Consider the following 23127-nt stretch of genomic DNA (forward strand, 5'->3'; position numbering starts at 1 on the left):
GCAGGCTTCCTCAAGTCTCAATAAACAATTTCACCAAAGCCTCCTCAGGTAGGTTGTGCTCACAGATGTGACCAAAGCCTTTAACTAAAGCTATTTCTGATTTTCCTCTTTCACCAAAATAGATTATATTTTTATTTTTCCTAACTTTAATAACCTTGTTTTAGAGTGTCTGCCTTTCTCAAGAAATAAGCATTGATTATCAACCCCTTAAGGCGCTTGCAGTGTTGTTGACTGTCTAGCACTTTGTTAATGAGCCTTTAAGTACTGATCAAGCCTGGACATATTAACCGATGCGGATTAGGAACTTGCATAATCCATACTTATTAGGCCCCGAGGTACAGATGCACAGATATAAACAGAGAACAAATGTACTCCTATGTCCTTTCATTATAGCAGCTTCATTGCAAACTCAAATGCATTGCGTACATTTTATAGAAATGTGCATACATATCTCTTTTACAGGTACAACTTTATTCCAAGGATCCAGAGGGTTCTAGGCAGAACATGGAAAACATTCAGCATCAAGCGAATCACAATGAAGGGGGGGAGCATTCCATTCTTATAAAATATAGAGCTTTAATTTATTAGTCAGCAACAACAATGGAAAGGGAGGATAAGAGTAATTTACACGAGTCATTACAATAACATCACCTTTGTGCATTTTCTTTTTTTTGCTTATTTTTTTCATAAAGTCTGGATGATGCAGAAAGAAAAAACATACAAAACAAACAAAACACTCAAAAACTAAAGACACTTTAAAAAAAACAGAAATACTCAACAAAAATTGTACAACCTTTCTTTGCATTTTTTTCATATTTCGTCTTCAGGCCCCGATCTCATTTAAACAAGACGATCAGGAGCTTTGATTGATTCCTGGGAATACAGACAGATCCCAAATTAAGGAGCAGATACGGTTACCCATGTATGAATTATAGATGCATCTTCCCCGAGGCATCCACACTGACTTTCACACTGCCTAAAAAGAAGATATATCAGAAGCCCCTTAATGTTAAAGTAATATGAAAATAATATATCTTAAACTTGTTCCAATTCTTTTGGACATTTTTTTTTTTTTTACAGAGGAGACTCCAATAGTTTTACTTCCTGTAGATGTGCTGTATCAACGTTTTTACCAGAACTGTCTAATAGAGGCTCTGTGTAATTAATATGACGCTTGCTTTCTATTCCCATTTAAATGACTCTCACACATATACCCTATCCAAACTTATGAGCAACATAATTTTACTTTACACTTTGACAAGATCTATAACGATGTCAATAAAAAGATGTATCGTGCTTTTTACAGGGAATATCTGAAATGACAGCATCTTTAAAGCATTTATTTTCCCCATTTTGCTGTAGTTACGTTGGTCAGACTGCACTGTACACCCACAGAGATGGAAAAAAAAACAGAAGAAAAAAACCAAAACAACCACACACTATCTTATTATCTCAGAATTACAGTACAAATACAGGTTCATGCACACAATGAAAGCCAGCTTCCCAATATTCAATATTTTGGTTAGTGTCACAACATTGTTACAATGCTCTGTTGTGTATACGGGCGATTACTTTTTTTTCCACACATGAATGTCAAAGAGAAAAAAGAAAAAAAAAGATGTCTTGTGTGCCAAGAACTGCTAACAACTGCTGCCTGATCCGGGCACTTTCCTCATCACGCACTGCAATTGTTTCTTCCACAATTGTGCCATGCCCGAGTGTGCTTGTTGCATATGGCCCCAGCCAATGTCCCCTGAAATGTAAAAGAATAATGCCCAATGTGCAAAATCCTCAACCCCGTATTGCACCTCGGTCTCAGTTCAAAGGAGGTTTGCATCGGGAAGAAAAAGTATTTTTATTAATAGATTTCCAACATAACTGATCTGATTTTTGCTTTGTTTACTTAAAAAAAAAAAACTTGGATTCATTGCCAGAAGAAACTGCAGGTTACTGAGAGTAGAGTACAGTAAGATTGTTATCACTGCTAAACAAATGAAAATCATTTTCAGCATGATCAGTGTCTGTGCTGGCGTGTAGCAGTGGTGCTGCACATATTTTACAATCCGTCCTCCAAGAAGAAAATAGAAGAAAAAAACAAAAACAAAGGGCAAGCACAAGATTCCTGTAAAATGACCCAATTACAACTTTGATAATATTCGAGTAGTCTTCTGTAAGTCTGGGTTCCTATGGAGAAAATACTGTTTCTCCACAATGACCGGGACCATAAGTCAGTGGTCCCCTTGCAATTTGAAGTCTCTGTCTGCGTGCAGCCACAGGGAGCGTGCATCACAGGTGTTCCTGCAGTGTCCGCAAATACAAAACTCCCGGTACTGAGTCAAACCAAGCAAAAAAAACCAAAAAAACAACAGAGATCCCGTCACCTCCCGTCAGGTAGCTCAATTCCCCGTTACTCAGAGCTGCCTGTAGCTCTACCCTAACAGCTTACGAGCCTCATAACACGTTTCAAAGAGTTGCCAAAGTCATACGATGCTGGCAGATGAGTTTTGTAATGACAGTAACAGCAACAATAAAATTAACAATATCAATAATAACAATATTTGCCCCAAAGGTACCTATACACAAAGAGCATGTTTTTTTTCTGTAAGTACAAAGAAATCCACAGAATGATACTATATACAACCTACAATAAATACTGTGTATCATATATCTTACTGTTTGAATGGATGTATTGGGTGTAGTGGGGTTTACTCGTAAGCCTTTTTTCAGTTTCTCAGCTTTTTTTTTTCCGGTTTGTGGATTTTTTTTTTCACGCTGCTACTTTCATTGAGTCGCTCCCAGTTTTCATGGAGTGGGGGAAGGTTGTGTTTGGGGGTGGGTTTGAGGGGGGTGCTTCAGACACAAAGTCGGGCTCCTCATGTCTCTACTCCCTGCTGCTCCCTTTCCTCCTCCCCGTCCCTGTGATGTCGGCGGTTGCGGGGCTTCTTCTGCTCCTTGAGCTCTTTCAGGTCTTTGGCCTTAAGGGGGCCCAGCAGCGGGTCACCAAACTGCCAGTAGTCCTGGCAGTACTGATTAATCAGGCTCATCTCTGGCTGGCTCAGGATGGTCAGCAGGTCCTTGTACTGGCCTGCGCTGGGGGTCCACTGCGTGCTGCCGGAGTGGAAAGAAGATGCCATCAAACCTGCACCGCCCTCCACCAGTGCATTGTTGACAGCCCGGCTTGACAACACCACCAACTGCAGCTTGATCAGCGTGTGTTTGAAATTCTTTTCTGTGGCCGTGCATTGGTACAAGCCAGAGTCAGAGGGCTGCAGAGATCGCACGAGCAGACCTTGTTCTGTCTTCAAAATCCGACCGTCTGAGCGCATCTGCAAAGGAAGGATTACGGTCCATTAGCAAAAGTAGTGCGATAACCTGTGCAAAGATACATGTGTATTTACTTGGTTCACAAAAATAGTGCTACATATATCTTAATGAGGTTTTGTTTATGTACCATGTTTAAGTAGATGTAGCCAACATCATCTAGATTGTGTCATTTGTAGTTATAATTCTTTTGTTTCATTAATAACTGTAGCTTAATTTTTTTCCATTCAGGCGTTCCCTCGTGTTACTTACATGTCTAATTGTCTCATTTGTAGGAGTAGCGACATGGCCAAGTGCCAAAAAGTGCAGTGGCCACTTGAGGTTGTCTACAAAAGTGAGTCGCCTTTGGAGCTTAGCTTTTTTTTAAAAAAAAATTTTATTAAATGAAATTAAAATTCTTTGAAAACCTAAAGTTTTGCATCATCTGGGTCTTTTTCAGTTACAGGTGCAGACTAGGCTGTTAGCTGTCTGCCAGGCTTCACCTCGGTTACTTCAAGTCACTAAACCGGATCTTTTGAGTGTGAAACAATTTTTCTTACAATGAAAAAATGAGTCTATGCACTGGCTTTGTTGGGCAAAATTCTTGTTTTATGTTTGTCTGTTACTTAGCAAAATCAATACACTAAGTTTTCTAATAAAGCCTGCTAGCCTTAGCTGATAACAATAATCATACAGGCCAAAATTAGAAAGGCTTCAAAACAGCAGTCAACAAACCAATGGGAGACAGTAGGTATGTTCATATCCGTATATCGAACAATTTGATCTCCATCTATTGCTCCAAACCTCTGCGACTGCTGGAGGTAGTGCTATTAATGTGCTAGTTTTAGGTTTTAAGATAATCAGCAGAAATGAAGACGCTTAAATTTGAAAGCATGTTATAGTGTCACATAATAACAGCAAACTCATCTTCCTGGGACTAATAAGTATAAAATTGAGTATTTGATACTCTCAGCATAACTAAATATAGACTTTTATCAAATATTTATAGAAACAGGTCTTATCCTTTAAAATGTAACAGGTGGAAATGATCCATTATGATATGCTGAGTCTATCATGTACAACAGACATGATATCTTATTGATTTAATTGCGTTATTAATTGCATTTCTCCCTTTTGCACTTCAGGCTGAATGTGTGAAGCTGATCCTATTTATTTGTTCCAGCATTTAATCTGAGCTTCACTGTTTGTATTTTTATATCAGGTGTCTTCACCATTAATCCTGGTCATGAGGTAAAAAGAAAACAAAGCCAGCAAAAATTGTGAATGAACCTCTCCGAATACACTTTAACTACATCTGTATGTATATCTGCATATAGAAATCTGATTGGCTAAGGGGAGCTTTTTTTTTTCTTCTTTTTTTTGTTCCCCAGCAGCAAAGACTGCTCTGCTTTTGGGAACAGACACCATCCAACAGAATAGTCAATAAAAGAGAGGCAGCAACATTACATAGCTTCACAATAAAACTTTAACTAGATCCTGAGGGTTGTATATCACAACAGAGAGCTTTTTTTCACAGCTCCCCTTTATGTGTCCTTCTCTCTGTGCCTCAGGACAGCTGGAGGCCTGTGCAAGAAATCAGGCATCGTTCAATCACAGCCCAAAACACTTAATCACGTTAACAGATAATCAAGAGGAAATTACACTAGAGTTATTTTTCAAATGTGTCACACTGCACATAAATCTCTCCTCTTCTCCACAACAACATAGTGAAGAAATTAAACATTGTGGTGAGCATGTCCAAAAGGAAATCTGTGGAAATGCTCATGTGTTACCAATGAAGGGAAATCCAAGCAAATTCAGTGCTTCAGGAAGTCTATGTGACATTAAAAATGGATAATTATGTATTTGAGTGAGCTACCCTGTAATATAATCTGCTTGTATAACCAGAAACTTTGAGAAACACACTGTTAGGCCGCTCACCTCTTTCCTGCGGTCACTGTTATCCCTCTGCACGTGCCATTTGATGAGAGCGTGTGGAGAGCGGGCCTGACACTCCAGGAAGGTACTGCTCCCCTCCACCCCATACTGCACCATCTCCAAAGTGTTCTTACTGGCTGCAGGGTACAGAGAGAGATTTCCATGGCAACCAAAACACTCATTACCATGAGCTCCGAAGATCCAAAATCTCAGTTGTGGCAAATTAGAAAAAAAAAGTCCTGCCTTTGTAATTACTTTAACAGGTGCTGGAATACAGTTACACAGTTAGCAGCAAAAATGAGCCAAAATGTCAACTGTCCAAATTTATTAATAAAGTAAGAGCAACCCAGGAGGCACAGGAACACATGTCTTACCCTTGGAATTGAAGCCTCTGCACTGGCGGATGGGGTTCCCGTACTTGACATCCTGCCTCCGGCTACGTCTAAATGGGTCAGACCAGTATTGCCAAATAAGGAGAGAAAAACATCATAAAGCAACTGCAAGCCATTCAAAGCTGTTTGACAATACAGAAATGCAGTAACGTACTCAATGCACATTGGAATTACTACAAACCATCGTCATGTTACTTTAACATCTGTGTTGTGTGTTTTTACTTGTTAAAAGAAGATGATTTATTAGTGTTATCAGCCACAAAGACCGGGACATGAACACAACTGATTAGGAATGCCACTAAAACAGCCATTCAGCCATCCAGGCAATCTCAACTGAGCATCACTCAACACGCACGTTAGGTCAGTCAGTTAGTTATGAAGTTAGCGTAGCTCATGCTAACAGCGCTGTTGGTGCTTACCTTTTCTGTGAGGCGGAGTAACGGGAGCAGGACTTGCCATCCCAGGCGCAGTAAGGATCTCTGGCCAGACAGCAGTCAGCGCAGGCCTCGCCGTACATGTCACAGCGATGCAGAGCCAACTGGGTCAGCCCCACTGCAGATGACACATACAGCTGTTGCTGTTGAAAGAAAGAGGGCGAGAGAGGTATTTAGACTTTTATAGGACAACTGAAGTGAGCAAGCAGCGGCCAATACTGCAAATCACACGCATCAGGTATGTTTTTTAAAAAGTGCTCTATATTTAGAAAACTACACTTCAATGTAAATGCTGCTGAAATTCCGACATTAAAGCAACAGAATAATTTGTGTGAATTTGACAGCGTTTATTTTCTTTCACATAAAGACCTAAACCCAGCTGGATGTGATGAGCATCCATCCCGCACTAAAACAGCAGCAGTCCCTGGATCATCGGGGGCAATACTGAGCTCATCTCTATCAGGTTGCCATCATAATTTTATGATCAGCTGTTGACATTCATCAGTCTGGCAGGCTTTGTGTAATCCTAACTCTGTCTGCAGACTCGTGTCATAACGTGCAGAAGAGGCCAAGTATCTGAATCATTTTGAAAGAAAATACGGAGCTTTTAATGTCTTTTCCATCTTTTCTTTCTTCATTGTCTCCCAGACTTATGGCTTTTCTATGAATTATGAGGGAGGGGGGAAAAAATAACGGGAATACAGCTGTAGGCATGTAGCTTGTGACCTTTTTCGAATCACATCATTAATTTCTTTGGAGGGCGGGTTCTTTTTCTCCTGTGTGAGCAAAGGTTAGGAAAATCAGTTAGTGCAGGCAGGCTTACCCTTTTGGACGAGATCTTCATTGTAGTTATAGGAGTGGGGACCTTGATGTAGAAAATGAGAATGGGGAGCACAGTGTGTTACAGTCAATTTAAGCACAACAGACACACATAGCAAAACAGAAATAAAAAGGAGGGTGCCAGAGAGAGAGAGCGCAATCAAAGCTGACCTTGAACACCTCGACTTCCTCCAGGACCAGCTCCTCTGTCTGAAGGTCATCTCTAGGCAGCACAATGACTTTCTGTACCGTTCCCTTGTCTGTGGACCACAACACACACACACACACGTCAGTTACACACCGACATCCTCACACCCCTGCCGCTTGTCAACGGGCCCTTGGATTTCCATTTTATTTTCTCAGCAACCTTTAACAGGCGATAATCCTCATATCAACAGGCTGCACTGTACTCTGTGTTTCTGTCACACGGCTCTCTTTGGTTCCCTCAGTGACACGAAGCTCTGTTCTCCTTGGAATACTGACTGCTGCCGCCATGACAAACCTTTCCCGTCATTCTTGCCTTGACCTATTCATTTGGATGCCGTGAGACGTTCTACAAAGAGTTCCTGTGAGAGGGGATACCTGAGATTTATTATGACTTCTGCTCTAGCCCCGGTGCAGGACTGAAAGGCTGCCTCTGACAGCAGCTGAAAGGACACACATTCCTCCAAAGTGGCCGCCGTCACACGCAGGCCCATTAGTCTCTTCCTCATAATGCACAGACGCACAAAGAAACCGGTTAGGAGGCGTCGCACACGACATGTAAAGGCAGCATACTGAGCTGTGGCGGCTGTCACACAGGGGCCTTATTAAAAGCTCACAGACAAATCTCTCTGACACCAGTGGGCAAGATTAAGGTGATGGGTATGCTCACTGTACCCCTCCTTCCTCCCTACTTTTCTGTTTCTCCGCTTTACTCCGCCCCACCCCCCTCACCCCTGCTGCTGATCCACCCCCGCCCTCCAGGTACAAATCTCCTGTTGTTTACTTCATGAGAAGACAGCGAGGTAAAAACCCTTTGATTGGTTAAAGTTCCACTCAAGCACAAAAGGGGAAGAATGCTTTTCTCCTAATGATAAATGATTGCAGGGGAGCCAAGCCCTCCACTTACATGAGATTTATTTCCAGGGGGCTGGGGCATTCTGTTCATTATTCAGTGTCCCACTGACACTGTCAGTCACCATTCCCTGACTCTAATCAAAGGGGTCGCGGGTTCAGACTGACTTCATTTATACACATTCGTTACAAATGACCCACAAATGGAGAGCTGGCTCCACGGATCATTTCTAACACATAAAGTTATTGCACTTTTAGAAAGCACTCACCAGTTCCTAAGAAGAGCACTTCATAGTTGCCGTCTGCAGCTGTCACCTGGTCCACTGTAATGGTGGTGAATTCATAGTCCACGTTGGTCCGAACCACCAGGGGGCGCTTGTGCACTGGGTACACTGCGTTGTGCATGGCAGGGTGATTCCTCATAAAGTTAATCACTTCATCTGGATAGTCCTTAGTGGACTTCATGTTGGGGGTGAACGTACCTCCGGGGCACTGGAAGGGAAACATTAACATTCTCTGCATGAGTACCACAAGCCTAAAAAACTGATGTGAATAAATAAAAAATGCCTGGTGAGGAGCCTGTCCTGCAGTAGTATTTTAGGTTTGCTTATGCTGATGCTTGCATCTAACTCGGGTGGTTTCTTAAGTTAGATAGAAGGCACTGTTATGCCAGCTTGCCATGGGATTTATGTGCAGGGTCAGCGAGAGGTGAAGCTCACCGTGCCGGGTCGAGGGTAGGGTATCTTCCCGGTGTAGGCCACCCACTGGTAATTAGGTCCCTCCTTGTGGGCAAAGGGGCCATTGAAGACCATCCGGATGTCAGCCATAGAGTACACACAAACCGCCGAGCCTTTGAACACAGAGCTGTGGAGGAAACACAAAGTGAGCCAAAGACAAAAAAAAACAGGGTAACTTAAAAAAGAAGCAGAAAGAGAGCCTGCTCAGGATCTGGTGTGGTGCACTAACCCAGAGACAGAGAAGACTCCATATATGACAGGATTTTTTATATCCTGTGTTGGTTGTATGTAAACATCTCCTGTGATGGAAAAAGAGAGAAGTCATGTCAGTGCAAAGCGCAAGCGCTCTTCTTTACTAATATTTACAGTTGTTTCAGTCAGTCCAATCACTCTCAGCTAGTGGGGGGGCAACGCCTCCCCGGAAGGACTGATGCCCTAAAAAGATGAACTTTCAAGCAAACAGTACATGCTACAGGATTTGAAACCAACCAGCTTGTGTTAAAAAAATACACAACTGCATTATTAGGTGTTTGTGTGAATTTGAGCAGCTTAAGCATGGCTACAATAGTTGATATTGAGACATCTATAAAATCCATGTTAGTAGTGCACATGATGTGTTATTTTTTTATTGCATAAACCTGGAGAATCTGTGCCGGTGCCTTATATTGCATGCATTCACACATCCAGCCTTTGCATAATCAAATAAAATGACACGCAGGAAATTAATCTACTGTAGTATTTACAAAACTGCAGGAGCTTTTTACAGCTTCAAAGAACTTTAGCAACCACAATATTATAACCTATCACCTAATCATCCCATATGAAGCAATCCAAGTCCCAAACAGGCATTTAAAGTCAAGCTGTGAAAGCAAACAGTCTGGATATCTACAGTCTAGACTGGAGGATTGCTAAACCCCGAGAGATTTCCCAGTAAAATTTATACACGGTTTTCTATCCTTTTCCAGCATCCATAGCTCACGTCTTCCAATTTTAGAGAAAGGAAATATCTCTTCTCTCCCAAAGGAGAACTGCATCATACAGTATGCGTTCAGGCCAGTTTAAGAGGTATTTAAATCATAGATGCTCACCTCCAGGCCTCTGACAGCAACAAATAGGAAGTAAATGCATGATTAGTGATGAGCCTCTCTGCTCTTTAGTACCTGGCCTAAATAACAGTCCCAGGAGGCATATTCAGTCTACATTAGGAAATGGCCTTCAGTTTGAAAAAGAGAATGCACTCCCAACCTAGCTGAAAATGACCAGGAGTAAAAGGAAGGGAGAAAATCTTCAAATGTGGCTGTTAGAGCTTGCAACGTGGAAGAAGATAGGGTGAACTATAGAAGAAGCTATACCAGTCAAGATTTATGCACTCTCAGTTCCATATAGACCAGCATGAGAAATTAGCTGTCAGACTGCTATGTAGATAGAATGATACATGGGTGAGATAAGCTATCTTTGAATCTGAACTGCAGGGTTTTGGTCTTGTCCACATTAGCGAGGCTGTACAGTCTTCCTCCGGGGACTGCGTGCAGCTGTGAACTCATCTCAGGAGGAAAAGGATACAGCTCAAAGATAGCGGGCACTTTGCCCTTCTTTTTGAGTGGCTACCAGTTTCACACCCATCCACACACCCGCATCGCCACGCCATCTTCCACAGCTGCCAGAGGCAGAGCAGGGAACGGTCACGGCTTTAGCGCGTTCACAGCACGATGGGCCGTCACGGGTGTCACACAGCAGATGATCCTTGTCGTGACACCCAGCTGGTGCTGTTTTACTTTCACGCAACGAGATGCAAGTGCGTGCACATGTAGACAAGACAGCACCGAGGCCAACATACAGTAGAGCTATACAGTCGCTAAAAACAGATCAAGGCTTCAGGGGAGAAAAGCTACGTGATTTCCAATAAAAGCTAGTCTGACAGGACAGGGACGGGTTTGCTCCAGGGAATGTAGCATGTTAATAACAACTAGGAAAGAATCCACATACCACAACCAGCTCTTTTTATTTTCGCTTGGCAATAATAACTCAGCCATCACGCATCCAATTTTATTTAAAAAAGAAACAAAACAAAAGAAAAGGTTTTCTGTTTGAGTGAACAATTACTATTCTTCTCTAGCATATCTCACTCCTTCACTGGTTTCCTCTTGCTCTCTGGCTTTTCTTGATAAGAAATGTGTTTTAAAGCATTGCCTGTATAAAACATAGAAGCTTTATAATGGTTAACACTATTTTAGATCATTGTGGGTCATTTAGGTACAAACTGAAAGACAGAGCAAAGAAAATGTCACATGTTCCAACTGCAAAAACTCCCAAGGTCTCAGACGTGATTTGCCAAAACGTTCTACATCAAAGACAACAGCTGCTCTGGATGTTTGAAAAAACTCCTCAGTAAATGGAACGGTACTTACACAGGGTAATAATAAGTTATGCATTCATATTTTAGAGACTCTTAGAGAATGGCAGGGTTAAGAGTCTCCTCACTCAAGGATATCTAGCTGAACTGAGAACGTGTCCCGGCTTGAAGCCATTTTCAGATGCGCAGTTACAGTGCTGCTTTTATTCGACATGATAGTGGATGTTTGGAAAAAGACTTGAGGCCCAATAAGATTTCATGTCACACAAGAGGTAGCCTCAACATAGGTAAATAAACAACACAGAGCACAAAAAAGACACTGTTTAGATGTTTATGTTGTAGTCACAAACCTGTCTGGAAGACATTAATAATACAGTCCAGCAGTCATAAATAAAATCTGGATCTGACAAAATGTTAACAGGGACTGAATGAACTGTGGGGGTTTTTCTTCTTTCTTGCAGATGTTTGTAGGAGTCTTTCATCTGAGTTTATTACATAACAACAACTGGATCTGTAGAGAAGTCACCTAACTAAAAGAGCTGTGCGGCAGAGTTTGAACATTTTTATTTTATTCATAGTAACAGTCTTATTCATTTACTTGAGATTTTTAGATTTTTTTTCCAAGCTCTACAATAAAAGGTGCTGGGCCTTTCTGAATGGACACTACATGTTCTCCCTGTGTCTGCAGGAGTTATCTCCTGGTACTCCAGCTTCCTCCCACAGCCCAAAGACCTGCATGTTAGGTTAACTGTTGGCTGTAGGTGTGAATGTGAGCGTGAATAGGTGTCTCTCTGTGTTAGCCCTGCAACAGATGAGAGGTGTCCAGGGTCTACATGACCCATGAAAACTGAAGAAAATGGATGGGTTTAGTATTTAGTGGTTCTAGTAAGTGGATATTTGGGCAGGCTAGTTACTTTCCCTGTTGTCTTTTTTATTATTTCTTTTTTACCATCATAGAAGATGCCTGTTATAGAAGTGGATGTCATATTCATTGGGCCGGCATGAGAGTTGCACAAATGTTCTCATCTAACTTTTAGGAAGACAACATTTTGTTGTATTTCCCAATGATCCCCTTGTGCTCAGTAGTTAAAGTCCCTCTTAACATCCTAAAATTGCCACTTTTGTCTGCAAAGACTAACTCTCCAGCTAAAGAGCTTTTCAAACATTCAAACTAGACAGTAAATGTGATGCCATTTGCATGAAAAAATTGTGTCCCATTTATTGTCTCCTCTAGGAGTCCTTGGCAGGGATGCTTGCTTTGTGTAGCCGTTCCTTCTCTCTGGGCTACTCTGGCATGCCCGTCCTTGTTCATTCACCAGCCTGTTCCATTACACATTTACAGCCTTATTCAAGCAATATCCAAAAGATTCATCATCGGCGCCAAACACTGACAGCTCCCCGGCTCTCACAGAACCACTCTACAATGCACAGTGTCTGTGTCAACACCGACTGAACTAGGTAGAGACAGAAGCCTTGTTTGTAACTGCAAAGGCAGCTCATTCCCACTTGTGATTTGTGGGGAAGAGGCTGCACAACACACAAAGGCCACCGGGTTTTCAAGTGTCACTTTCCAAATTGTTTAGAGGTATAAAATAAATGTCACCAGTAAAAACAAATAGGTGTTTTTGAACTGCAGCCAGGTGAAGATAAAAGCAAGGACTGCAACGAAGAGAAAAAAAACTATCATGGTATAGCACTGTTCTTTCTTAAAATTAGTTCAAAAGCAACAGCAGGCACACAGAAAAGCCCCCTATCAGTCTTTGTCTCCATTTCCAACCAGTGGTGACAGACAGAGGACGAGTTTCCCTCAGACAGTCTAATAGTCTCACAGTCACAGACATTCCTGCTCGGTGACCCCATTCGTCCACCATCAGGCCGCCGCCTCCTCACTCACACACACACACACACATGCACATGCACACAGACACACACACTTACTTTTGTTTTAAAAAAAATCTTGAAAGTAAATGACAACTACAGTGGTGGGGTTATGGGTGTCAGTCCTATTACAATACGGTGAATGGGCCTACCATATGGTTCAAAGACTGATGTGTGTGGGTGTGTTTGCACTCTTGGCAGGTGCTGCAATAGAACCAAACCCTGCAGAGAACTATTGTCTACTCACTATTTCAGTTGCGATTGTACATGACAGAAAATGAAAATGAGCATGTCTCAAATAAATCCAGTCACGCCATTTTTTTCCTTTGCCATTCAATACCCACTGTCAAAATGATTAACTGCACAAAGAAGAGGTATGGCTTCTGTCAAAAAGTCGGGTGTAACCAAAGTTGTGGGAAGATGCATAAGCAATGCTAACTTTTTTCTTTTTTTTGGTGAAAAAGTGGAATTTCTGTGTCAAAACAACTACATTTACACACACATTTAATTTGTACAATGTGTAATTAGAGCAATTACAACAATTGCAAGTTGATTTAATAAATCAGGTGCACCAACTATTTCAATCATGAGTTAATGACTTCCCTCATATTACTTGAAAAGTGCCAAAAGACTTATGTGAGATTTAGGAAGGTGATCCAAACATGTTTTTTTTTTAACTTTTTTAAATGTGTTTTTCTGATTCACACAGCTACACTGCTGATAGAGATGCTAATCTGCAGACTAATTGCTAATAAAAATAACTGTGAGTTAGCAGCCCCAAATGTGTAGGATGTAAACTGAAAAATAAGCAGTGAGCACCACCGCCCACAGAGAAGGCATTGCGGTGCTTGCAGCACATCTGATTGACAAGGAAGTCTATAAAACATCACCCCACCCCCACCATGTAACCTACTCATTTCCACATCAACAAAAAACAGTGGAAAGAAACACAGCACGATGCGGGTTTACAGTCTTTTGTACTCACTGAGCTCGTCGAAGTGTGTCTCCATGCCATCGGCCCCGGGCACAGAGCAGATGAGCCTGGCCTTCAGGAAGGTGCTCCACTTGTTGACCAGACAGCAATGACCTCCGTCGTCATTCTATTTTTTGGGAAGAGTGGGGTGGATACAAAAATACAGTTTCTCCATCAGTTGCATCCTCATTAGCCCTCACCCCACCCCCTCCTGATTAAAAAAAAAGCCCAGGTGGAGCCACCCACACATACGTGTCTCTGGTTTGCAAAGACAGGAAGCTAAGGGGGGGTGCTGATGGGGTTAGGTAAACACAGTTTCCTCCTATTTAGGCTCTCCCATCTGCGATGGAGTGAAGCCAGAATCCATACCAGGATATTTCGAGAATGTGTCACACTTTGTAAGAAATTGTCTTTTTTATAGTAATTTTTTAAGGGTGGCCATAACTCTTTATGCTTTCCCATTTGGGAAGTTGAAATGTTTTCATACTCTCTAGCATAAATGAACCAAGTGTAGTTTTGGTGGTACGCACGGTGCGAAGAAATGCAAAGAGCATCCAGATGTGTGGCGAAGTAAGAGTGACAGGCCGGGGTCTCCATAGCCCACCGAGAGGGGGATGAGTGTTTGTGTGTCGGGTCAGCACTTGACCCCAAATAAATACAACAGTGAACAACTGAGGCGCACATTTTGTACTCCTAACCATTCTCATATTCCTGCTGTTAGGCTCACACGTGCACGCAAACTTGTAAGACAGGAACGTTTAATGTGTAAATACAACCAGCTCAGTAAGATGACACGGTGTGCAGGCCTTGTGATCCTGTGTTTTAGGACTACTAGTGACAATATCAGTGCAGAGGCAGATCCTGTGATCAGAGGTCAGAGGGCAATCTGACATACAGAGGGATCCATTGTTAGCATGTGGAGTCCAGCAAGCTAGCGAGAGGTAAATACAAGTCCTTAGCCCATATATATTTAAAGACAGTGGGTGCTTCTCACTGGGAGACTCCAGACTTTTATTAATCACGCTACAGTTTCACTTTTCATCAGGATCACACCTCAGTGGAAAAAATGCTCCTCAGTGTATACACACCAGGCAGATACGTCCGATACGGGACTGGGTCACAGGAGTCTGGCCCATCTCAGAGGACTTCTCTCGGAAGAAGAAATACAGCTTGTCATCATTTCTCTCGGCACTATCTGGGATGAGGTGTATGTGGACAAAAGTGGGGTCTGTGGGGAGAAGAAGTGGTGAGATGTTTATGTGGACAGTGATCTGGGGAAAACATCTGGTTTGAGATCTTTTCTAAACTTTCAGCCTTTCCTGTTTATCACTTGCTGAGGCTTTCTAAACATCTTCAGAAAACAGCAATCTTTACATTTTAGCTATATTTTATAACCTTGTTTGGATAGCACGATAAGGAGCTGTGCATAAAAGGCCGCGATCAGAGTCTTGTGTATCATTTATAGGCTAAATAGGACTGTTACCGTTCAGCCATCTGGAGTTGTACTGATCTGTTCGCATGGCAGTCTTTGTCCCCAAAGTACGGAAAATGGCAGAGTCTGTTCCCATAAAGTCAACATAGACCCCAGCGTACAGTTCTCCATCTGAGAAAGAGAGAAAACACTTGAGTTTCGTGAGATTCCTCGACTCTGACATTATTCCAGCACCACCCTTGGCACGAACCACCAGCTTTTATTTCAAAAAGTATATTTAGAAAAATCATGACGCTCTTCAGTTTCACAACACAGAAGCTAAGCATAACAAAGTCATCATCTGCACATGCGAGTGGTCAGGACGTGGTTGCAACTTGAGACGTAAGCAACTGACATTTAAACGGCTGATAAACAAGGTAAGCCTATTCTCATTGTCTCCTAATAATATGTCAGCATTTTGGGGCTGTACTGCTTGAAAACACTATAAGTAGCCTGTATTCTTGTACCAGTACAATGTGCTTGCTTAAAGGATTAAGACAAAGAAAATTATCTTATGACACGAAGGAGATAAAGCTACTCAGGTGTTCAACAAAATTCTCATTTACATACTTTCGGGCCACTTGTGTGGTACTCAGACCTCAGCCCACTACAAAAGTCTTTTTAATTCTCTAACATTGATGTGCTCTACAGCTTTTAGCAAACATTACTAAAATAGGAGAATATAGTTCATTTCTTGGGGATTTTTTCAGCTGCAAATTAACAATCACTTTGCTGATCCGCTGAACACAAACAACAATCGACATTGTCATAAATGTAACTGTATCAATGGTGGTCAATAAAATGTTCTTATTTTTAAAACATTAAATACATTCATATTTTCTCTTATTTCAGGGTATTAACTCTGTGCTCCTATCAATACAGTGTAAGTATACAGGAAGATTACAGTGCACAAAAAAATACCAACAATGGCACTCAAACTTTGTGAAACAGCCATCAAATGTACTTCATTAAGACATGAGATATGAGCACTCCCGTGTGTGCAGACTGACAAATGTATAAAAACAGCTTTGTTAAGCCACAGGGAGGAAAGGTGTTGGTCTTCCAGCTGTTGTCTGGGCCCCACTGGAGAGCAGGTGTGCCTCTCAGGGCTCTCAGAGATGGAGATTGGAGACAGTAGGAACAGGAAACACTGTTGTACCACCATTATACTCAATGTCATGGTCCCCGGCAGTACTATAGGGAGATTGATGATATATCATTAAAATGTCCACGGATGATAGGATGCCTAATGCGGTGGCGCATTGAGCAGTCAGCGGTCAATGGTGGATCTATTGTTGTGGTACAGGGTTTTTAATCCTTATCAACACTAACAACAGTGTCCCTTACATGACGCTAACTGGTGGATGTGGGAGGTAAATCCATCTTGGATGACAGTACTGGTTCCATACTGGTCAGCTGGCACTGCGCTAATGCGGGAAAGCACTGCCAGTGATTTACACCCGCCGCCTCGACCCACAGAGAGAAGATCGCCTTTCACTGGTGGCAACTGTGTGGCCTGGACCTGACTAAATGACCTTGGGCAGTGGAACAGAGGACACTGGCTTCATGAGTGAAACAACAGATGATAAGACATATCATCCAAACCTAATCTCACTGAAAATTGAAAATCATCTAACGGCTGAAACGTGAAAATAGCGAGAGCAGACAATCGTTTTGTTAACATTTTGCTTCACTGACTTTGTTTGAGGCATTGATCCCACATATCAGCACACTGCCAAATTAAGTCAAAGTTTTAGTTTTTCAAATGGTAATACAATAGCTAATTTTTTTTTATTTTTGCATGTCGGACGTATTTAGATTTGAAGCCACTAATTCCTCAGTGGAGGATATAAATATTAATAGTCACATATTACACATCGCAGTCCTAAGAAGGAAAAATTCCTAGTGATTCAGCCCATTCGGCTAAACTGTGGGAAAAAGGCAAAGTGACAAGGACACTTGACCTGACCTTGTGGTTATCACTGGCTAACAATAAAAAGCTCTTTACAAAGTATGCCAAACATAAGCCCATAGAAGATCATATAAGGAGAAATGGGAGAAAAGATGAAGAATCCATATGGGATGACACTGCTGTTGCTAGAAGGAACTTTGCTGGACCGTGCCTGTGCCTGCAATCCCATGTGACCAAACCCAGATGATACTTACTGATCAAAGCTGACACGCTGTTGAGCTTCGGGTCATAGGAGCACTTTCCTTTCCCAGATTCTACTTTGCCCGGCTCCAAATGGAAGATTTCTTCCTGGAATGGAAAAAAATCATACAGAGATGGCAATAAATTCAACACTCTCCATCTTGTCACTGTGATTCCCTTGTGTAGGGAAAATGAGGCAGCATATGCGCTGCCTCTGACTCCTGCGGGACCTATAGGTCCTGATGGGGGATGAAGTATCAAAATAATGAGTGTGTGTTCATACAGAAAAAACACATGCAGGAAAAGCGATGGATTTCTAATCCATCTCCATGCCACTCCACTGTAAAAAACAATGTGTTGCGGTGCTGCTTCGCTCGGCATAATAAAGCTGCATGCCAAATATCTCTCAGCTTCTCGGTGCCTATGGGTGTGCAGGTCGACTGGTGACACCTGCAATCCAGCAAAGTGAAAACAAGTCTGCGATGGAGGCTGGATGACTGATGCTCACTGCTCATGGCATCCCAGCACGCAAGCACTGAAAGGTGATTAGCAGGAATTTGCGTATGATAGTGGGGAAAATGAAACAGTGGCATGCGATGACATGTCCTGTAGCTCCGCCGCAAAAACCAGAGCACATCCAATCCCTATTTTTTTACTCCCAGCGGGCCGAGATGAAGACATCTCTGTCGGTGTCCGTCAGCACTAACTTAGGAGCACTGTGCCAAACTCCCGTCACTAGATCATACATGCACCCCTTTACATCATCTTTGATTAAAATCACCTCTTGCGCCGATAAGTAGATGCTGGCAGCTTACTCAAAGCCATTCTGGAGAAAAAACCCAAAAACGGTCACAAAACATTTATGTGTACCGGAGGGAAACTGTGCCCTGAATGTGTTTTTACAACCCTGCCATAAAATATGACCCTTGAGAAAAGGTTGAAACACGTGTAGAAAAAGAATCGGCCTGAAAAAAAAAACAGTTGAAACACTTTCAAAGTGTCCCACTTCACATAAAGCCCTGTTGTCCTTCAAAAGTCCCTCTCTGCTTTTTAAAGTGCTTGGAGAGCTCAAACAGAGAAGACATGTTGAAGTATGTGACTCTTTTATTTCCTCAGCTCCATAGCTAGTTGGCTACAGATGGCTGGTGTTTGCTCTAAGCTAACAGAGCCTGCTGTGGGAGTGGGTCAGATGCTGACTAGTCCTGTCGCCTCTGTGGGAGAGCCTGAATAACATTCCTACAGAAGGCGGAGGGCTCTTTGGGGTGAAGAACTGCTGGGTGTGACACCGTCGATTGTCTGATATGATGAAGAAGAATGATTCGGAAATCTGCTCTTTACAGCTCCAGCTAAATGCTAAATAGAAATGACCGTGTCATGCATTGAACAGCAGCAAAAGCCTGTTTAATTAAACATGGGCCGTGTATCTTTTGGGTTTTTTTACAGCCTGATAAGCCATTTCCACTTGATTAGCCAGCTCTCATGCAAAATGTGGCATTTAACACAGACGCAAAGCACCAAAAGGACAAAGGCTAATAAGACAGGGCGCTCAGACAACAAGACTTACACAAAGGAAATGTGAATGAAACATGGAGAAAACGAAGCGACGTGAAATGAAATGCATTTTCAAATTACACTAAAAATGTCGAGATCGTGCAGGGACTGAAAAACAATGCATGGCAAATGTTACAGAGATGAACAAACGATGGCCAGGTTAAAGATGGTATCGACAAAATGGGCACAGACACAAAAAAAGGGAGCATGCTGCTGGTGATCGGTTCGTGCAGACAGGGCCCGCATCGCACCTTGAGTCCGAGCGTCTCGTGCACCGCGCTGGGTTCAGCTGCGCGGCTAGCCCTTCCTCTGGCTTGGGCCATCTGCAGATACATGGACGTCTAAAACAGGAAAAAGCAATACATTCTCGGCGTTACACTACTGATGATGAGGGATCGAGGCCTTTCATGACCTTGCTGCAGATTGCTTGAGCCTGTTTTGACCTCCAGACATGAGACATGAGAAACTCCCTAAACCCTGAACTCCTGAGATCAATATAATGCAAGCGTGTAGGGAAAGGATAAAGAAATATGGACGCGAGACTGTGCAGGGAATGCAGGTTTCTTTATTGGACCAGATGGTGGAAAAGGCAACAATAACAGTCCTCTATCCTGTGGTTTAGTCAGTAAAGGCTGTCACAGTATGCCACATACACACCCCTAAAATCTGCTGGCATTGCAAATTTAGCTACGAGTCTTTAAGCGCATATTAGGAATGTTTCATGCCATGGTAAAATCTATTGATAGAAATCCATCTGAATTAAGAATGACAAGTGTTCCTACAGTATGTGTGACAGGATATGTGTGTGAACATGTGTCCGTGCAGAGTTTACCCCCTCTTGTTTTTACAGTTGTGGTTAACTCCACAGACCAGCTGAGAAAGGTGCTCAGGGGTGTATGATTTGGACCTGTCAGTGTGACGGAGAAAATAACAGCCCTCTCATTAATGCACTAGAACTGGAACATTCCACTTGCACCCCATAATGGGAGCTCCCACTTGCAATTACCCAGCATCTCACATGGTAGAGGCTGGCGGGTGGCCTGGATGGATGCATGAAGGGGTGGAAGGATAGGTGAGTGACTGGGTGGAAGCCCTTCATTAGTAACAAGCTGTATGCAGCAAGGGGCTCGAGCAAGCTGTGCTCGCTGTTGCGAGTTCTCTGTGATCACAAGGGAAAGTCAAATGGGAAATTTACTCTTTATTTATTGCCTTTTATAAAAGTCCCCAGGTCACAATTAGGGAGCGAGTGTGATATTTAAAGAAAAGTGAGGTGTTAAAGAGGAGTACGGCAGCGTAAGCGGCCTGGCTAGGTTTACGAAATTCAAGAGGTCCCATTAAAGATTGAGACTAAACAGAGTAGCTCTAACGGCACACTGGGGACAGCAGCTGTGTGCTGGTGAGGCTGGTGTGCTGGCTGCTTCGCCATATGGGGACACAGGGTACCACAAGCAAGCTTAATGATGGAGCAAAATCATCATAAAGGGAGCTTAGTGTAGGGCGGATGGAGAGTAAGGCAAACCATATCATTCATGATGTAGATGGAGGAAGCTTTTAATGCAGCTAAGATCAACTTCTCGGCCTCTACATTCCTTTGTAATTCTAACCTGAGGTTTGCGTCCGCGGTTGACAAAGGTGCAGACCGGATTGTAAGCTCCTGTCCCACAGACGTACAGGTGAGTCCGGTTCCATGGCTCAATTAGACGAATGAAGTTCGCACACTCCTCCTGGAAACACAGACATTGAAGTAAATTAAATAGCAGTTCATAGTTAATCTTTACTGCCGGACCTCCTGCTGATTTACTGAATGCTCACTGATTCTTACTAAAACTTAAAAATCTGCCAGTAATAATGTGCTTCTATTTGTATTTGGGCAATATATCAAACTATCAGCCAGCAGTGCTTGGTTCCCGAACCCAAGCTGGCACAAAGAAGGATTCTGGGCTTCTCTGCTCCATTCCTGTCTCATTGGCTAGACATGAGGGAACCAGAATTTTACTGGGCCAGGTCCAACTCTGCAGGTAATTCCATTTAACAGGTTCATCACATTAAAACTGATGGGAACAGATGAGGGAATTATATATTTTAAATGCAATTTATTTAATAAAAATGATATATTTTATTTTTTCAAGCTATCAAGTTTAAGGAAACAACCTTACTCGGGCAATCCTGCTCTTGGTATATGCGTTTTCAACGCGCATACTTACATTGGCATCTTTCCCACTCACGAGGCACTCCATTCTTCTTTGTTCAGGCACTGGCCAGTGGATCTGCAAGAGTGGGAACGCGGGACATTTTATAGCTCCAGTCCAAAACGTTATACATCACTGGCATTTATTGCATATTTGGATTAAAATTTTAAAAGGGATATCCACCAAGGCTAATATAAGTCCTGTTGGGATTGTCATAGCCCAGTTACAGTGTTTTAATGAACCGCACCAGAAACAACAAAAAAAGAAGAGTAGTCCAACAAAAACTTGATGTGAACAAACCAAAATGTCTGCTGCTGGGGCAAGAGTGGAGAACATTTCACTTTGGGTAAAACTGCTAAAGGTGCTGGCTTTATCCCACGGTAACAGCCCATTTTAAGGCCCAAAGGGACAAAAGCATGGGAAAGGTCTTACAATACGTGGGTTCTTGTTGATGTCATGGAGGTCCAAGGACAGGATGTGGTCCTTGCTCCCAACATACATTCGATCATGGTCCTCATCCATACGAAGGATCCGATAGTCAGATGTGTTGATGAGGTAGGCGAAGTGATGAGCGGTACCAGTGGATCTCAGTTCTGTATGGAAACAGAAATGCATTGGTTACCGACAGCTGCAGCTACATGTGCGCATATTCACGCACATACGTGCATGCGCAACTGACACATTCCTCGTGCCACTCCTCCGTGGACTTATCTGATGGTTTTCCACCGACACTTGTGTAACAGAACACCACTCATTAGAGACAAGTGCTACTGAGTGTCTGTCAAACAGCACTGATGGCTTAATACCTCCTGAGTGGATCAAAGGATCTAGAAAGTCACTCGTTAGTGGCAGTCTGTGGGAAGCCAGCAAACACAGAAACAGTAGACCGGCGGTTAGCTATGATGTTCATACTACATAGTTTATGGAATAGGGTAAGGCACAACATTTCATTGCATGCTTGGACACCATTCTCCGAAGGTCAGACAAGTGTGCGCTTTCAGTAACACAATGCAGTTGACACGTCCTCGCATGTCTAAAGTAACCCAATCTCCCTATAGACTCTGTGCTGGAGTGTTTGTTTGATATGTTCTGCTTCATTCAGCAACCAAGTACAGGCAGAGCAAAAGGCCACTGCTAAGACAGCAAAGGCCCCGTGTCCCACCATACATAAACACACTCCTTTGCAATCTATAGGGTAAGAGGCCTTAGACGCTGGCATTCAGATACTGTTGGACAAACAGAGAGGTTTCACTCAAACAGCAGGAAAGTCCCCATTCTCCATTTAGCCTTCTTCTACAGCCGAGAGATCACAGGCACGCTTTGAGGTTAACCCAGAGTTAGCCACCAAAACGTAGCAGAAGGAAACCAAAGGATAAACTGTTACATGCAGTTAGCTGCGTTTGACTGGTTAAATGTGACATAGTTGAACACTGGTGTGCCGGCGTATTATTAACGAAGCAAACGCACAGCCAGTTTGGCATATCAGACTTTAAAGGAAACACACTGTAGCTTTATAATGGCCAGTTTAAGATTTATTTATTTTTAACAAGCTCTGTATGTGTAGTCATGTATTGTGGGCTTGACGTTACTATGAGGTTGTTAGGTGTTTCTGAAGAAGAGGTCTGGCCACCCAAGCAAAGCAAAGACATCCACATGTCCACCACTGGTCCTTAAAATAAACACCATCTAGAGACCTTTTTAAACAGACTCCCTATGGAATCTGATATTGCCAGTCTTTTGAGCCAGATCTAAATTTAGCACAGGGGTTACGTCAATAAGCAAAGATTAATAGCATTAGATATTCTATATTTATACAGTTGATTTAATAACTGTGCCCACCAATGGAACGTTTACAGGTCAGCAGAGTGATTGGCAGCTGTCAGC

General features: G+C 42.6%; 1 protein-coding gene across 5 annotated transcripts in view; it reads right to left on the reverse strand.

Annotated features, from left to right (window-relative positions):
- Nucleotides 1-452: 452 nt before the first annotated feature.
- Nucleotides 453-23127, reverse strand: part of sema3fb (sema domain, immunoglobulin domain (Ig), short basic domain, secreted, (semaphorin) 3Fb) — a 57735-nt gene continuing 35060 nt past the window's right edge. Inside the window, exons 3-19 of one of the 5 annotated variants that reach the window (XM_003442731.5) lie at nt 21676-21836; nt 21259-21321; nt 20659-20778; nt 19306-19395; nt 17518-17611; nt 15364-15483; nt 14969-15108; nt 13893-14007; nt 8906-8975; nt 8659-8803; nt 8209-8431; nt 7055-7143; nt 6888-6929; nt 6050-6207; nt 5613-5680; nt 5242-5375; nt 453-3326 (exon numbers count right to left, since the gene is read on the reverse strand). In XM_003442731.5, the coding sequence (XP_003442779.1) occupies nt 2874-3326; nt 5242-5375; nt 5613-5680; nt 6050-6207; nt 6888-6929; nt 7055-7143; nt 8209-8431; nt 8659-8803; nt 8906-8975; nt 13893-14007; nt 14969-15108; nt 15364-15483; nt 17518-17611; nt 19306-19395; nt 20659-20778; nt 21259-21321; nt 21676-21836 (2285 nt within the window). In that variant the 3' untranslated portion in view covers nt 453-2873. Of the gene's footprint in view, nt 3327-5241; nt 5376-5612; nt 5705-6049; nt 6208-6887; nt 6930-7054; nt 7144-8208; nt 8432-8658; nt 8804-8905; nt 8976-13892; nt 14008-14968; nt 15109-15363; nt 15484-17517; nt 17612-19305; nt 19396-20658; nt 20779-21258; nt 21322-21675; nt 21837-23127 lie in introns of all 5 variants that reach the window. The other 4 variants (XM_005450163.4, XM_005450162.4, XM_005450165.4 and 1 more) reach the window with 4 other exon arrangements.

This window comes from Oreochromis niloticus, linkage group LG5, assembly GCF_001858045.2.
Source record: "Oreochromis niloticus isolate F11D_XX linkage group LG5, O_niloticus_UMD_NMBU, whole genome shotgun sequence".
Lineage (NCBI taxonomy): Eukaryota > Metazoa > Chordata > Actinopteri > Cichliformes > Cichlidae > Oreochromis > Oreochromis niloticus.